The sequence below is a fragment of the Athene noctua genome, chromosome 2 (genome assembly GCF_965140245.1).
Source record: "Athene noctua chromosome 2, bAthNoc1.hap1.1, whole genome shotgun sequence".
Lineage (NCBI taxonomy): Eukaryota > Metazoa > Chordata > Aves > Strigiformes > Strigidae > Athene > Athene noctua.
In genome coordinates, this window is record NC_134038.1 from 139,108,534 (window position 1) to 139,127,064 (window position 18,531).

General features: G+C 42.1%; 1 protein-coding gene across 1 annotated transcript; it reads right to left on the bottom strand.

The window, feature by feature from the left end:
- Positions 1-15,455: 15,455 nt before the first annotated feature.
- CYCS (cytochrome c, somatic) lies at positions 15,456-18,291 on the bottom strand. The gene is made up of 3 exons (XM_074898069.1): positions 18,136-18,291; positions 16,926-17,102; positions 15,456-16,756 (listed from the first exon to the last, which is right to left on the bottom strand). Exons 2-3 carry the CDS (start codon positions 17,092-17,094, stop codon positions 16,608-16,610), a joined length of 318 nt encoding a protein of 105 aa, XP_074754170.1. The 5' UTR covers positions 17,095-17,102; positions 18,136-18,291; the 3' UTR covers positions 15,456-16,607.
- Positions 18,292-18,531: the final 240 nt, after the last annotated feature.

Below are 18,531 nucleotides of genomic sequence, written 5' to 3' on the forward strand. Positions count from 1 at the left end.
GCTCAATGAGTTATTTAGTGCTACCAGAGATACTCCGCTCTGAAATTCCTCCAAAGAAAATGGGATCATGAGTGTATGCTTTCTTCTACATGAGAACAAATTAAAGAAATTACAGGAGTCACATCTTTACGGACAATTAAGATACAAAGCTCAAAACTATATGAAAGCATAATTTGCTTGGACATTTTGGTAAGTGTAGTTTCAACTGAATAATTTATAATTGTTTCAGTGTGCATATGTCCTCCTGTTATATATGTTCTAATCACTAATGAAGTAACTACATAATTAATAATGTGAAGGTTTTGCATAGTTTTCAGTTGTTACCTCTCAGTTATTGTAAGAATGAGACCACATGCATGTGAAAATGCTCAGCTGAAGAGCTGATCGGAGTGAAAATTAGATGCCATTCCTGCAGCTGCTGCCCATGGAGGCACAGCACTTCGATGTGTAAGGTTCCTTTTTTTAATTTTTATGGACTTTCAGCTGTATGAGTGCAAGGTCAGCTTTTCAAAATGGAAAAAAAAAAAGAAAAAAAGGACTGGTATAGACTGTATTCAAAGGAGCAGAATCTAGAGAAGGAAACAAGCCATTAGTCACTCACTGGGCAGAATGTTGGATGGGCCAAATGCCCAATAAAACAGAGCCAATAACATCCTGGTCCTGCTCTGATTCTTACTTTCTGTTTCTCCAGCATTGTCCTTTTATGTCTGGGTGAATTTTCTGTAGTCTTTTTCATTTCTCACACTTTTAATGGAAATTCATCAGTCCTTTTAAATCACATTTGCTTTGCTCCTTCCTAAAGGATTATGCTTTTCTTACTACTTTCTTCAGTGCTGTCTTCTCAGTAAATATCAGGTCTGCCTCCCTAATTTCCACCTGATCACTTCAGCACTTTCCTTCCCCTTGACTATCTCCAGTCATTTTGTTTCCTCCTTCCTAAGAAAGGAGTCCTGAGGACCATCTTTCCCCCATGAGGTCTCTCAGCCCCTTCCATGTTTCCCTTATACCTCCCTGCAACTGAATTTTTATCTTTTTATTTCCTCCAGTACCTGTGCATGTCTCCATTTAGGTGCTGGGCATGTCGCACACCAGCTACCCTCATGATTTGTACTTTCTTTCCTCCACACAGCTTTGCCAAATGTGAATTATGTAGCTGATTTTTCAGCAACTTGAGGAAACTGCTTTTCTGCTGACATTGCACTTCGGTCAGGGTTGCCAAAGCCCATGTTCAGTAACTGACAGCAAGGGCAGATAGATGCATCCCGTGCCGGTAGGCAGCAAGAGCAAACAGCTCCTTGGGCACGGGCAGTTCTTTAGTGACACAGGGTGGTCTGTAGTGACTGAGGAAGAGGATACTATTTCCATAATACAAGCTTTTATGTATATATGTGGTGTTGTTTGATGGCAATTATAGTTGAAAATGTCGGTAGAAAATCAGATGTGAGCAACAAAGTGAATATTTGAGGGACAAACCATGTGCATTTTCACTTTCCACTGTTAGCATATGTAGTACCCTCCTCCTTCCCTGAAGGACTTGCTGATGTCTCCTCTTCACTCTTTTCACTGTAATGAGCTGAAAACAGGCTTGCTCTTAGCTTGACTTTTTTTACTTTCCTGCTTTTTTCTTCCATTTCTTTAAACCTCACTTTTCATCCCTTTTTAGAATGATGACAGTGCCCAGCTCCATTACAGAAGAGGCTATTGGCTCTGTTAGGATGTGGTGACAGCATATGAGGCTTGCACGACTTCTCTAACTTCCTGGGAGAGAAGTCAGCTTTAGCTGCTCCCAGGCCTGAGCTCAGTGAAGGCTGGTCCTGGTGGATCTGCATCACCTCAGGCATTGCAGCTCCTGAGAGGCTCTCCTGGCTTCCAGAACCCCCCTGGGCACTCTAAGCTATGGTGAGGTTTGCTTGGTCTCTGCAGCCACCCAGAACCAGTGAGGACATGGGAACAGCCTGCCTGCCTTTCTGCTCCTTTCCCAGTCCCTGGAGGTGCAGGGAAGGCTTGCATTACATGGTTATGTTCCCTTTTTGTCAAGTATGTCTTCCTGCCTGTTGAGGAATATCTGAAAACATATAATTGTGGTAAGACCGGGCAGGGACATCAAACCTGCTGCCTCCTGTGCTTTTCTGCAGGATTTGAGTTGATTCCTGGCCCACTTTGGATTCATGGACCTTCTGTCTTTGCCCCCTCTGCTTTGAAGATCATGTACTCAACCCACATCTATATACTCTCCATTTCGCCAGTCTTAAACCCAAATTATTTCCTCTCTCCCCTCTGCTTTTACACCAGTCTACATTTACATTGTTCCTTACATTTATGCCTCATTTGTATCACTGAAGAGAATCAAGCCTTAGAATGGTAAACAAGAAATCCCCAGAGACACAATAGCATTTCTACTCACTTTGATTTTTTTTCCTGTAAGTAAAAGATAATTGGAAAAGCCTAATTGAAATTGATCCTGATTTTCTGAAACATTGAATGATGCTGTCCTAAATCAAAATCATAGCAGCTATTCATGTAACAATCATGAGACTGAAGGAAAAAAAAATTGTCAAAACAGCTAAGAAATATTATCAATATTGTTTTGTTGGCTTGGGAAACAATAGCAGACTTTGAGCTGCAGAGTGGTATATTCTTGTTCAGATAGGTGGCTTGCAGAAATCCAAGAAATCTGTCCTGCTGTTCCCAGCACAGATAATGTCACAAAAGCTGAATCTCAGCATGGCAGTAGCAGTGACAGCAGCTGAGGAGAGGACTCACTGCTGGCTAGATAGAAATAAGAGATCACCAACAAATACAGCCATGGCTGCAGAAAGGACTGATGAGAATTATGTAGGTTTCATGTGTAGAGGTGAGGATGGAGGAGAAGCAGAAGGAAGGAATCCAACCTCCCAGTCCCAAAACTGAGTCAACCCTAAGCAAAAATATAACAGCCATGAAAGAGTAAAATTTGGAATATGTTTCTTTTTCTACTATGAAGAAAAAAGAAAAGTATAAAAGGCAATATTTTAGAAAGATACTGGGCAACATAATTATCTAGGAGACATGCCTGTGGTTTTAATTATACATGAACATTAGCATACGCTAAACATTCTGCAAAAAGTCTTTTTAAAATGAAAAAAAAAGAGTGCAATAACAATCCTTCATATTATTCTAAAGAATACTGTTGTAATTTTAAATGCTTTTAGACCTGCTGACCTAAACTAGCTGTCAATGCATGTTAGTTGAAATTCAAAAAGTTGTTGTCATTCACTGAAATATGTGCCAAAATAGAGCTTGCCTTCCCGTAAATGATAACTTTTAATGCTGTTAATGAAGTAATGTTCTGCTAATGCATTCAATATTTTTCTTGGAGCAAGAACCACAGCTTTCTGGATTTCAGTCTATAGTTGTGGTGCCATCCTTTTTGATTTTCATAGCTGCTTCTAAGTTAGAGTAGCCATTAAACCTTACAGCAATGACATCTTTGGAAAGATAGTAATACGGTATGCTGGAGATGATTACGAAAGCATTTATTACTTGAGTGCTTAGAAATAGAGAAGCACTGTAATGTCTAAATCCCACAAAAGCTGATTATTCTCCTCCTGAGCTTCAGACACAAAGCTAGAAAACACATATGAACAGTAGGAAAGGAGCTGCAAAAACAGGCTTGCTGAAAACATTGTTTTAGGCTAGATGTCTTTATCCATCATCCTATTTATCAGTTCTGAAATGCTAGGGACCATTACTTAAAAAAAAATAAAATCACTCAGTGCACTGAGTCTGTAATTATTATTGTAGTAATTTATATGGCACAGACTTCTAATCTCTAGTTATCTGTATATACACTGTGAAGCAGCAAGAGAATATAGAACGTATATATTTGAGATAGTAATCGGTGAGCAAACAGCAGGGCAGTATCAAGACAAGACTTTGTTCATAGAGAACAGAAAAAACGTAACTTTTTCAGAGGAGCTATGGGGGGAGGTTCATCACCCATCCACTGCAGACAAGCTCTTTAAGAGTAGACTATTTAATGCTGCATAAATGAAGGATGAAGAGTTGATCCCTCTAGGACATAAATCTGGGATTCCAAGTATAGGATGTCTTTTTAACCAAAGTTGTTGCTTCAGTCATTAAATTAGCTTTTCTTGCTATAAGGGATTTAAGGCAACAGCAGCAAAACATCCACTTCTTTTTGAGTACTGGACTGCCTCTCCTATGTCTTCCATAAAATGGAATTCAAAGAATATAAATATTGGCGTCTGAGCTTTTCTGAGGCAAGTTCTGAAGCTAAAGAGAAATAATCCAGGAAAGGACATATCAGCAAGAAACAATCAAAGCAAAATCAGTCAAAGCAAAAACAGAAGCCCAAACCTTCAGGCCTGATATATATATATATATATATATATATATATATATACACACACACCAGACTTGCACCCCCTACTGAGATGCTTTAATACAGTCGTCTGCACCCAACTTTCCCAGCAAATACAATGCCCAGGAGAGGTTTCTCATTTTCATCATGGTGACAGGGAGCTAAAACCAAGGCCAATATGGAGAATAAATCCTCTCCAGTGGAGTTTGGGTGTAGCAGCCAAACTTTAGGCAGACGTGTGAGACATATGGCCACATTAATTTCTAGTTGACACCTGTAATTTTTTAAGACCTTGAATTTCCTGAGACTGACAAGAAATAAACAGTTAAGTTCACACCTCTGGCATGCTTTGTACACATTGCATGAACTTACTGGCACTTGCTTTTTCTGTGATTAAACACATATTGGCAGGTTCACAGTCTCATATATCCATTAAAGTATAAGAGAAAAACCCTAGAATTTTTTAACTAACCAAAGTCTATTCAATACTTACAAATTGCTTGTAGCACTATGTAATTGCTACAAAGCTTAGCAAGACAGAAAAATTCCACCTACTTGCAAATATTAAACAAATGCATATTTGCCCACAGTTAGAAAGTTCAAAGCATTTATTTTTATGACTGTAAGTGGATACCAGTCCTGAGAGTAGTGAAAACTCTGCTCCTGTTCATCAAGTGAATGCCCTGCACCACTTAAAACTTGCGAAGAAACAGTTTCAGAGGCAGGCACAGAGTGTACAAACTCAGACTGGTTCCACCTACTGAAATACACATTTACTGAAAAAGGCTTAGGCACCAAAATAACAGGCATTCCTTCAAAAGGTGGCTTTATAAAAGGGAGAAGGTCTCCTCCTCTGTGGCTGAAAAGAAACTGTAGGCATGAAGAAGTCACAGGAAAAAGAGGAAGTCCCACCTATACAGGGTATATCCACAGCTATGGAAAAGAGCTCTATACAGCAGTCAGAGTTCACTAGCCCCTGTCCTCTTCTACTCTCCACGTGTGTGAGAGACAGGGGCCTCATTTAAAAATAAAAGAAAAATGAACAAACTATTGTGTTAACTCAGGAACTCCCCTGAAAAGAGCTTAAAACAAGCATCTGCTAGCTCCATGTTTTAGCTGAACACTGCAAAGAAAGCAGGGTGGGTCATCAGAGGGTCACACAGTTCAGAATTTCATCGATATTTTCTTGTTCTAATATGAAACGCCCAAGTTAAAGATTCTGGTCATGCTAGTATAAGGCTTTTGTTTAGACTTATGTACCTGTGCTACTAAAGGTTATGAAAACTGCCTTTGAAACCTCTTGATGTTGAATGCTGTCGTAAAATGTACACTTGATATTTACTATTATTTTCAGTGAAGTCGCAAGCTCTCACATTAGGTTCACAAATGAAAAGAAAGTGAATATATGACGTGCACCAATAAAGTGAACTTCTGCAGATGAAGTAATAAAAAATTCCAACCCAATGATTACCCAATATTTGAAGTCCCTCAGAGTCACCTTCAAGCAGTTAGAGAAATAGGGGAAAAAAAGCAAAGCCCTTGTCATTATATTATTATACTCTTTTCTCATGAGGAAGGGACTGGCTGAGCCATTCAGAGACTCTCAAAATTCTATCAATTCTTCCAAAACAAACAAACAAAGCAACAAATAAACAAACCAACTTGGTAAACCCCACCCCCCCGAACTTAGAAGATCTTACAGAAAATGAGGAGCTCAACTCTTTTAGTAAAACAAACAAGGGTGATTGGGTTGCTCAAGAAAGACCTGGAGAAATCAAAAGACTACCTAAAAAAATCACTGCTCCAGAGAACATGCTATGTTGCTCTTTAAAGTAAGAACCAAAATTTGTAGCCCTAAGGTTAGAAAGAAAAAATGTTTGGAAATTGAAACACAGTGGAAAGAAAATCACACCCACCTGGAAGATCAGTGGAGACTGTCCCACTTTTTAAGTCAAACAGGCCCAAGACACGATGGAAGTTACTGCTGCAGCCATGCAGGCAAAGGAGCTGCAGGTGAGGGGAGGAGAGGGGTAGCAGAGACATTAACAGTGGACAGTGGGAAGATCAAGATTCAAGATCACTCTGGGTGGCAAAATGTCTCTCAGCACACCAACCCAAACTGGAATCTCTTCCAGACTGAACCCCTACATCAGAGTGCACAAACTGGTAACAGCTTGTCTCTTCCTCCATCCCCCTTTTTAACCCTAGGACGAATGAGCATAGACTTGATGTGATTAGATCACAAAAAGGGGACATGGAAAGGCTTCCCAGAGCTCTGGCCTGGTAGGAGTGTTTCACAGCCATAACAGAAACATCTCAGCGGCCAGGCACCAAAATGTTGTGGGTGCACAGCTCGTAACAGTGCTGTCTCCAGGCCATGGTATGAAACCCTTGGAGGGGACTCTCTCAGCTCACTGCAGGCAGCAGCAGAAGCTTTTGCTGTGACTTTTGCTTCTCCTGCTTTCCTGGTGATAAAATCAGTGCTATACACAGCACTGATTTGATTGATAGGAGAAAAATAAAACCAACTGCTTCACCAAAGGAATAATTTTCTCAAAATCTTGAAATAATGAAAAAAAGTTATCGGAAACCGTTTTCTGAGAGAAAACCAGAAATTTGGCTAACCTGATCAGTCAGAGCACCAGGCTGAACTGTCTAGAAACTGAAAATTGGTGTTAAAGAGCCAGACTTGCACTGTAGTATATGTGGATTCACTGGGCTTTGGGTCTTTTCATCTTCACTTGTTGATGACTTTCTTGGTGACTTGACTCTAAACTGAGTTCTTGATGGGCACGGAGCAGCTCAGAGAACTGGCATCCTTAAATGAAAAAAAAATAATCTGCAATGTAAATGTAATTTAGGCCGTGCTCCCGATCAATGCTTTTTATATATTCTGGCTAAGAAACAAACGCTGTTTTTCCTGCTGACTCTACTATATGACTACTCTCTCCTGTGCAAGAGCCCATATTTGTTGCCCTTTTATCTATATTATGTTCACCGTAGCTACTGGAGATTACTGACCTGTACTTTTCAGGTAAGATCTGAAGCTGGAGCAAAATATAAAGCTATGCCATCAACTGCAGTGTAACTCAAGCATGTTGCATAAGTGGGGACATCAGGCTCTAGTGTCACAGAAGGATCAGAGCTTACAGCCCTGCAAAACATCATTTGATATGTGCACGGAGTAAACTTCACACCATTTCTCAGCTGGCTGATTTGCTAATGTGGAATACATATCACTAAAATCAGTGGAAGCAAAGTACAGACTCCTGGAGCCAGGTAGCATCAATTGGATGACTTCACAGAGCTGAAGCAAAATTAAAGGCATCCGACCAAAGGAATATTCACTGAACACACACAGAGTTGCCAAACCTTCAGCTGAAGGTAGGCAAGTTGGGTTTTTTTATTGCTTCTGGGTTTCCACTGCTTTTCCTTTCATACTGCAATACCTGGCATCTACTCAATAGGTTACAGCATGGGCACAGTCTTTGTAACTGCTGAACATGTAATGAGAATATGTAATATTTCACCCAGTGCTAACCTTGTTTCATTTCCACCTTGTTTCCCTCCCCTTTCTTTGCTTCACTTCTGTCATCTTGATTTCTATCCTGTGACCCTGTTCTTTTGTAGAAGACTCTCTATGTTCGTGATAGATTTTCTGATGTGGAATTATTTTTCAACTGCAGAGCTTTCCCTTTGGATTGCTTCTTTCTGTGGGGAGTTGTTTCTGATGTGTCATTGCATGGTGGTATAGAGAGAGATGTCATCTTTCTGAGAATTCAGAGTGACAGCAAACACACATATCAGCTAAACTTTTTAATGTCTGACCACACTGCTCCTGATAGAGTTAGGCACTGAAAACAAGCTTGACTTCCAATATACACACAGACCATAGAGTTATATGAAGAAAGGCAAAAAGGTCTTTTGAAGAGATGCAAAGGCTTCATGTTTGGGCATGTGCCAGAAAATCCATACTGATGGTTAAATTAACATTGATATCACCATGAGAAATATCCCAGCTAAGTAAAATTCTGACTCAATGTTAGAAGTGTTAATTTTCCTAGGACCTTAAATAGTAACGACCCTTAGTATTTAGTTATACTTGTATTATAAAACTGATTATGGATTTTAGAGCAATTTGAATCTGTCATCAAACACCATCAATAACACAGTATTAAAACCAGAATTAAAGTGCATTTTTACTAACAAAGGTCATCATGTTCTTACCAAACTGCTAGTGGAGAAACTATATTACAATCTGTATATCCATTTCAGCATAATACTTCAACTGATGACATTAACATGAGCTCCACAGTAGGAACAAAGCCAGAGTACACGTTAGAGACTGCCACTTTTGATTAAGATTCTTTGAGTAGACAGAAAGAAATATTTTGCTTTCTGACTGAATCTTCTACGATTTGAATAGGTTGAAATTTAATACAGGCTATTTTAAACTTGAGCCAGCCTGATGAAATATGAAACATGAATCATTTGAAGAATTCAGAAGACCCTAAACTTATTGCGGACATTTCAATGCATTCAGCTGTACTAATCACCTCCAGCGCTTTTTGCTGAGCACTTGCAGTAAAACCACTTTTTGTCCAAATGAACTTCGTCTTTCAAACTGTCCGAGGTTTTTCAAAATTACCTTCAAGTACGTGTTATGATTTCTTCTGCAGCTTTTTAGTGCATTGGCTCCCCCTCCTGTTCATTTGGTGTAAGCAATAAACTGATCAAATCGTAGAATCACAGAATGGTTTGTGTTGGAAGGGACCTTAAAGACCATCTAGTTCCAGCCCCCCTGCCCTGGGCAGGGACACCTTCCACTAGCCCAGGTTGCTCAAAGCCCTGTCCAACCTGAACACTGCCAGGGAGGGGGCAGCCACAGCTCCTCTGGGCAACCTGTGCCAGTGTCTCACCACCCTCACGGGAAAGGATTTCTTCCTTATACCTAATCTAAATCTTCCCTCTTTCCGTTTAAAACTGTTACCCCTCGTCCTAGCATTACCCTTCCTGATAAAAAGTCGGCCGCGCCCACCCCTCCCTCCCCCCCCCTTTCCTGTAGCCCCCTTTAAGTACTGGGAGGCCGCTATCAGGTGTCCCTGGAGCCTTCTCTTCTCCAGGCTGAACAACCCCAACTCTCTCAGCCTGTCCTCACAGGGGAGGTGCTCCAGCCCTCTGATCATCTTCGTGGCCTCCTCTGGACCCACTTGAGCAGGTCCATGTCTTTCTTATGTTGGGGGCCCCAGAGCTGGACACAGGACTCAGGTGGGGACTCACAAGAGCAGCAGAGAAGGGGAGAATCCCCTCTCTTGACCTGCTGGCCACACTTCTCTTGATGCAGCCCAGGATACAGTAGGCTTTCTGGGCTGCGACTGCACGTTGCTGGCTCATAGTCAGTTTTCCATCCACTAATACCCTCAAGTCCTTCTCCGCAGGGCTGCTCCCAATCCACTCATCGCCCAGCCTGTATTTGTGCTTGGGATTGCCCCGACCCATGTGCAGGACCTTGCACTTGGCCTTGTTGAACTTCATGAGGTTCACACGGTCCCACCTCTCCAGCCTGTCCAGGTCCCTCTGGATGGCACATCCCTTCCCTCCAGCGTGTCGACTGCACCACACAGCTTGGTGTTGTTGGCAAACTTGCTGAGGGTGTGCTCAATCCCACTGCCTATGGCACCAACAAAGATGTTAAACAGCGCTGGTCCCAGTACCGACCCTTGAGGAACACCACTCGTCACTGCTCTCCACCTGGACATTGAGCTGTTGACCACAACTCTTTGAGTGTGACCATCCAGCCAATTCCTTATCCACTGAGTGGTGCATCTGTCAAATCCATGTCTCTCCAGTTTAAAGACAAGGATGTCATGCAGGACAGTGTCAAAAACTTTGCACAAGTCCAGGTAGATGATGTCAGTTGCTCTTATCTACCAGTGCTGTAACACCTTTGTAGAACGCCACAAAATTAAACAGGAACAATTTGCCCTTAGTGAACCCATGTCTGCTGTCACCAATCAGCTCTGTATTTTCCATGTGCCCTAGCATATATTCCAGGAGGATCTGCTCCATGATCTTGCTGAGCACAGAGGTGAGACTGACTGGCCTGTAGCTGCCCAGGTCTTCCTTTTTTCCCTTTTTAAAAATGGGGGTTATGTTTCCCATCTTCCAGTCAGCAGGAATTTCACTGGACTGCCATGATTTCTCAAATATGATGGGTAGTGGCTTAGCCACTTCATCTGCCAGTTTCCTCAGGACCCACTGATGCATCTCATCAGGTCCCATGGACTTGTGCACCTTCAGGTTCCTTAGATGGTCTCAAACCTGATCATCTACAGTGGTCAGTTACAGAAGTTAATGGTGCCAGTTACAGAAGTTTCTCAGCACTTACCATGATTGGTTTTTGGAAGCATGTGTTTGAGGCTCACAAGAAAAGACTATTGCTTGGGTATTGCTGTGAAGGACACAATTGTTAAATACATAAGAATATCTGGGTTCAAACCAGTGGTGTATCTGAAATAACACAATGCCATTGTGTGAGTGAAAGTTAAAAAAAAAAATCCTTTCCAGTGAATTAAAAAAAAATAAAATTTAAACAATGAAAAAGACAATGAAAAAAGGACTTTCAAGTAAAGTCATCCCCTGAAAACTTTAAAAAACAGTCCACTACAGAGTTAAGAGATGTGTAAATTAAAGAGTATATTTGAATATTGAAGCACAAGAAGTGGCCTGCGGTTCAACGAATACAAAAGAAGTATCAATTGTAACAGTAACAGGTAAAATGAAGAAGAGAAAGACCAGATGGGTAAGCTAACCAATGACAATTTGTATATGAGAATCAGAATTAAAATCAGTCACTAGCAAAAATCAGTGGATTGGAAAATGTGGTACCTTTCCTTTAAAAATAGCACTGGGAAGAACTCCTGGTCTAATATGAATAGCAGGTAAACTGACAGAAAACTTGGAAATAAAATGACAAGGCCTCATAGAAAACTTGTCATGGTTTAACCCCAGCTACCAGCTAAGAACCACACAGCCGCTCACTCACTTCCCCCAGGTATGATGGGGGAGAGGATCAGAAGGGTAAAAGTGAGAAAACTTGTGGGTTGAGAAAAAGACAGTTTAATAAGTAAGGCAAAAACCATGCGTGCAAGCAAAGCAAAACAAGGAATTCATTCACCACTCCTCATGGGTAGGCAGGTGCTCAGCCATCTCCAGGAGAGCAGGGCTCCATCACGGGTAACAGTGACTTGGGAAGACAAATGCCATCACTCCAAATGTCCCCCCCTTCCTCCTTCTTCCCCCAGCTTTTTATTGCTGAACATGACATCGTATGGTGTGGGATGTCCCTTTGGTCAGTTGGGGTCAGCTGTCCTGCCAATGTCCCCTCCCAACTTCTTGCGTTCCCCCCGAGCCTCCTTGCTGGTGTGGTGGTGTGAGGAGCAGAAAAGGCCATGACTGTGTGAGCACTGCTCAGCAATAACTGAAACATCCCTGTATTATCAACACTGTTTCCAACACAATCCAACAGACAGCCCATACTAGCTACTATGAAGAAAATCAACTCTATCCCAGCCAAAACCAGCACAGAAACATGGTAAGATATGTAGAAACCTGATTTCCATTCCTTTCTGTTCTCCCATGAATCAGCAGTAGAAGGCAAAATGCTACAAATGCTTTCAGGGCAAGGCTGGTTACCATCAGTGTAGGCACATTCCTGCAACAAAACCTGTGTGAGTGCATCAGGTTTTTGAGGCTGCATGTAGGTGACACCAAAGATATTTTTAAAATTCAGTGTATGTAGCACGTTTTTCCTACTTGTCTGGAAGCACTACACATCAGGCAATGCCCACATCATCATGCTGCAGCTCACAGTAAAAAAATTCTGAGATATATGGCCAGGAAAAGCCACATAAAACTCTTACCTGATTTAGTTAGCTGTATTAAAAATCAAGAATTAAAAAAGATCAATAAAATGCAATGTTGCATAGATTAAGAACCATCAGACATCTAAAAAATAATTTGTCCCCATTCATGACTGAATGGGGACATCAGCAGTGAAATTCTGCAGATTATTGTAAGGATGAGAACACTACTTGATGATGTCAACAGTGTTTGAGTGATTATGACCACTGGCAGTGCAGTAAGACGAGGACAGCACAGTCGTACATACAAAAATATCTTTTAACACATTGAGAATGACGAAGATGGATCTGGCGAGTGGGTGATTCTGCAAGGGACAAGGCAGGAGCTCGTAGTGGCTGAGCAAGCTACAGTGAACAGCATCAGTGAGATGTAAAACCAGCAGGGGAATGACCTCTGACCTCCACTGCCAGGTTTATTTTTATCCAGGACTGTTTAAAATTGCATAAACAACCTGGAAAGAATAACACCTTCTTCCCTGCTCCAAGGTATGTGTTTTGAATACTATGCTGTAGTTAGCTCCTCCTTTGCTCATTTTTTCTGGCTCTCCTTTTGCACAATGACAGCTCCCACAAAGCTAGAGAGCATCTTCTTCCCAGCACACATGTTCAGTTTGGTGGTTAATGCAGCTTTCTAGAAATTTGGAGATGTGAATCTGTATTCTGTCACAGAAGCAAACACATCACCCCTGTCTCTCACCTCCTGCGAGACCTCTAACCAGAAACTAATTTTTAAAAAAGTGACCATCATATTTGTTGTATTTCAGATCAAGAGAATGATCCTGGAAAAAAAATGCAAGTACTTACACACAGGCTCTGAATCGTGAGCAGATGGCAATAATTACCTGGACTCCTGACTCAGCCATTGCAGCACTGGAAAGGGACAGGATTTCACACTCTTCCCCAGGATTAACATTTCCTACTGGTAGGTCTGGGCTGCTCCCCTCCCAGAATAACCTGGTTTTCAGGACATGAGTTTGAAATAGTTCAAGTCATCCTATATGCAGTAACATGGAGATTTCTGTTGGCTTTGGCCCTGGAAGAGTTTTTAGGATTTGTTTTATATAAAGGCAAATGATGAGGCTTACTACAGAAGTAAATGTGTGCCCTTCAATGGCCTTTGATATACATGAGAGACAAGAATATCTAACAGTTCTTAACTATGAGCTGTTTAATCTCTGTTCTCCCAGGTAAGAGAAGCATAATCTATTACATTTGTTTTGGATCAGATACTGTATTTTATACCAAAAAAGGAAAGTATTATATAATCCCATACAAGACTAGATCTATTAAAAGGAACAGATCTTTAACTGAAGAGATTATCTGCAATTGCATGGACAGCTATGAATGGAACTTTCCAAAATAAAGCTGTTTGTAAAGTGATTACACTGAAATTGTTAAGACTCTAAATAAAAAAGAGCTTCTGTACCATTGAATGTCAATGGGATGCATAAATAGTAACTTTTGTAATTTTACAACTATCCTACCTATTGTATTTTTGTTTTGAAAAGTCATACTGTAAAAAGGTGTACTTTTGAATTTTACCTTTTTCCTAGTCATTACTGACATTGACAACCTTTATGCATTTATCTAACTATATGTGAAAATATTACAAGATCAGTTCTACAGGCATGCTCCATCAAATCTGTAAACCGATAGCCAAGAACCATTTTTATGGAATGGTGCAATGTTTGGCAATGGTGCCTTGATTCCCTAATTTGGAACTGTAAAGGAACTACTGAAATACCAAGTGTCTAGACTGACATCACTATCAGGAAGGAAAACACTAAACTTGCTACTGCATAGCACAAAGGCAAATCCCACTCCTCCTACTCTATAAAGCTAGAAATCAAAGAACTAAAGCTTGATTCCATAACCAATCTGGACACCTCCCTCCCACTCTCCAAAAAAACCCACCCAGATACTTGGATTAACACCTCAACAAGTGATAATTGAACCTTTTTCCATTTCAATATTCTTACTTTGCTAACCCGCTCGTAGAAATACTATAGTATTGTGTTTGTCCAGTGGTAAATGGCTGCTAGGTATCTACTACAACAAAAGTTATGAGCTGTTGTCATCTAGGGCTGTATACATAAAGATGAAATTTTAAAGGTCAGAAGGGTCTTTTACCTAAAATGTAAATAAGGATTCATCCAGTCTAGAATTAAAAACTTATTTTCTCCATCTTCAGTGGTATGTATAAGCTGCACTCATCTTTGTGCCAAGGTCTCTGAAGTAGACAGATAGAACAAGCCAAGCTAAATTGTGTCCCCTACTTACTTTGGGCAAAGGATCACTGCTTTCTTCTGAAGTTTTTCTGATTATATTTTTTTGTAAGTTGTTGTCCGTGCAGAATTAAATGCCACCTTACTGCAGAATCCTCTTCTCTACGGTCTGTTTCTTCTCCAGCTCAACGTCTTTTTAACTTCATGAAGGTGCTGACAGAACAGAAAGCATCACAACTCGCTCCATGCAATCCACTGGAACCATTTCAGAAGACTGCAGAGCTGGGTAAGGTTACATTCTGTATCTACAACTGCTCTTATCAGGATTTCAGCACAGCAAATACTAACTTCTGCACAGCCATAAAGGTGCTAGGACAAACATCACTTCTGAAAATTAGAGCAGTCATTAACTACTACAACTTAAAGGTTTCTCTTAACAAGCTTTTAGTAAAGCAGCTGCTGTTGGTCAATATTAAGCCTGCTTCTCCCTTTGCAGGAACTATTGCTTGCACATTCAGTTTAAACAAGTCACAAAACATATGGTAGCAACCACTGAGACAACTTGTTAGTAATCTTAATCCTTTTTGCTCATTAATTTTGAATAACGGGCCTTTGCAACTCAGTCATTAAGCACACTAGTGTACTTGACATAACTCAAACTCAGTCAGTCCTAAAGCACAGCTACAGCTTTCAAGCTACTTTTCAGTTTTCTCCCCTGTCCCACTCAAGAAATAGCAAAAGTGCTGCTAAAGAGAACACTGGTGGAAGAGCTTAGTACTTTCTAATTTTGCCACACTTGAAGTACTTCTCACATCAACTCCATTAGCACTTTTTTTTTTTTCATGCTGAGCTTTTGTTTGTCGTTTCCTAATGATGTAAAGCAGGACACCCAACTTTTCTCTACATTCCCCATTTTTCACTTAATGTCAGACACATACACCAAACAAGACTTTCAACTTTTTTAATTTACAGTATCGATTGCTCCGAGTTATGCCTTACTGTTGGCACACAGTAAATACATTCATCTGAACAATTGACTTAGTATGAAAAAATGCAGTTAAAACATTAAAAATACCACTTTACACTGTGCGAAACAGAACCTTCAAAAGCAATGACATCGGCTACAGCCAGGCACCAAGGAAGACTGGTGAGACTTGTTTCTTTTAGTCTACCAGCACATTCATTCCTGTACCCCTTCATCCAAAATTGCCTGTAAACAGATTTTAGGTGAATGCATCTGCTGATTTCAGAAGTTTTAGTAACTCTCAGCTTGGTCTTTAGCACATGTATTTCCAGAACAGGATATTTTCCTGTTCTATTCATTACACCAAGAATGTATGGGTTTGGAAGATTTACTGAACAAAGGGTTTCAGCAACATTTAGAAAACTGAAGATATTTCTCATGGGGAGTTATACTCTACCGGTGCATGCAGCTGTCAAAGTCTGGATGAACTGGGTAACATGCTTCCCCTAGATAAAAGAAAGTGGCTGGGCACAACTGCCATTTCACAATTAGTACTCAAGTCAGATGAAATGCATCCTTACTGCAAGCTTTAGACAGATTAATATATACCACAACACCTAGCACTGATTAAGTTTAGAAAAATATTATCTTGGGTTTTTTTAACCTTTGATGTTTTGGGGTTTTTTAAATCTCTGAAATAACGTAACAGAGGATGTATGGTGGAAGATGCCAAGAGCCACCCTGCTTTTTAATCTGGAAGAACTGGGCTGTCAAAGCTATGATACTGATGACAATTACTCATTTGATTATTTACAGGTTTTGTTTAGGTTTTGTTTTTTTAAACAATGAAGAGGCAGGAAATGTTTATTTACTTATTTTTTAATTCTATGATCAAGAATGACTAAACATTATAGTAATTTAAACCAACCCAATTACATAGTTTCCATTAAGTTAATGGCTGCCAAACAAGTGTGTACTCCAGTGACCCACCGTGAGCAATGTTATTTGACAGGTGAGACAGATTTTAAGGTTAGACACAGTACATGTAAAAATAGAAAATTTAAAAACCAATCTCATCACAGACACTTCCATTGCCATCTCCTTTGTGAAATAAATAAGGCAGCAGATAACTTTTACTTTGAAGTGGCATCTTTGAGGTATGCTATTAAGTCTGCTCTCTCAGACTTCTTCTTAATACCAGCAAAAATCATTTTTGTTCCTGGAATATACTTCTTTGGATTTTCCAAATACTCCATCAGAGTATCCTCACCCCAGGTGATACCTAGAGAGAAGGAAAAAAAGATAGCTAGTGACTTTAAAATAACAAGCACATTTATCTTCTTGTCCTCCATATTATTTTACTTTTTGGCAGATTTCAGTACTTCTAGAACTATCACCGGGAATTGAATATTTTTGTCCCTAGTAACTCAGAAGAGTAGCTTAAAGTTTACCTTTATTCTTATTAGCATCCGTGTAAGAGAAGCCCGCAGCTTGTCCAGTCTTGCGTCCAAATAGGCCATTCAGGTTAGGTCCAGTCTTGTGTTTGCCTCCCTTTTCAACCGTATGGCACTGGGAACATTTCTGGACAAAGATCTTCTTGCCCTTCTCAATATCTCCCATTTTCAGTACTAGACCAAGAACACACAGAGGTCAGTATCACAATTTCAAGGTCACCCATTCAACAGGAACTTTAGAAGTGTCCCTTTGGTTTACAAAGCCATATACACGGCCCATCAGCCTAGTAATTCTCCCGCACACTTTCTAACCACAAGCCATAGCTCCTGGGTTTGAAGATTAGTAGAGACTCACTAGACTATGTAAAATGTATCAAGGTGATAAACATGCTTGAAAAGCAGGAAAAACCCTCCCTCAGCCAAAGCAGTTTCCCCACAGCATTTAAACTGCACGGAAATAACTTCTGCAGAGCAAACTGAACACGACTTCCGTATATAGCTTGTAGATCTATAATAGGAGTTTCTTAGTCATGAATAACTTTGTGTAAAGGGGTAGAACCGCTTGCATGTTTTCCCTTTTCAGCTGAAAAAGCGCATCAGCACAACATCGGAGAAAGAGCCGAGGGCGACAGGCACAAATCTGGCCAGGATGCCTCCCGGAGCACCAGTCGGCAGTAACTCTAATTGCACGCGGTGTGGCGAGAGCACCCAAGGGCAACCGCACCTCCCGGCTCCGGCTCTACCTCCGCGGAGGCTGACCTTGAGGCGAGGAGCAGGCTCCGGCCGCAGGGGGACCGTGGCACGACCCCGGAGCGGCGGCTGGCCCACTCACCCCGCAAGGGCGGGCGGGCTAGGCCGCGCCACCCCCGACCCCGACCGGCCGTCGGCAGAGCCCGGGCAGCCCGGGTGCCCCCCCGCCTCTCCAGCCCCTCGGGCCGCAGCCAACCGAAGTGCAGCCACTAGGCCCCGCGGTGACCTTCCGCCGCACGCCAGCCACCTCCTTAGGCCGTGGCCCTGAGGTCCCCCGCCCCAGCCCACGGAGGCGGGAATCGCGGTCTCGGGACAGACGAGAGCACCTCCCGCCCTCACCCCCTCCTGCCCCCTTCCGAACTAACGGTCCCGCCAGGCCTAGGCCGAGGCTGAGTCCGGGCCGAAGGCCAGGCCAGGCGGTCCCGCCGGCGGCTGCTACTGCCGCCGCTATCCGCACCTGCCTGGCCGGCCGCCCCGCTGACGCTGCGCCCCCGGCAGTAACCACAGCCCCGGTATCTCCCACACCGTCCGGCGTCTGAGCCCAAGGACACGCCGTACTCCGCCCTATGTAAGCCGGTGTTGCTGCAACCAACTTACGCTGGCACTCAGCCCGCCCTTCCCGGCTTGACAACCAATCATATGCCGCCTGCAGATCTCTGATTAGTTATAGCGCCTGTCCGCTAAAGGAAACGTCACGGCGCTGGCGGCTAGCGGGGTAGGCTGCGACTGGCGGGCGCCGGGTTTCCTCCTCCTCCTCCCTGCGGAATGGCGTCAGACGTAACCCTGGTACGCAAAGAACGGCGGGGCGGGAGGCGGAGCAAGGGTCGCGCGGCGCCCCGAGCACGCCGTGGCC

Excerpts from the sequence above, each read along its gene's own strand:
- CYCS (XM_074898069.1), bottom strand. The coding sequence starts at position 17,094 with ATGGGAGATATTGAGAAGGGCAAGAAGATCTTTGTCCAGAAATGTTCC. Across the intron at positions 16,757-16,925 it reads GGATGCTAATAAGAATAAAG|GTATCACCTGGGGTGAGGAT; the intron begins GTAAACTTTAAG and ends CCTTCTCTCTAG.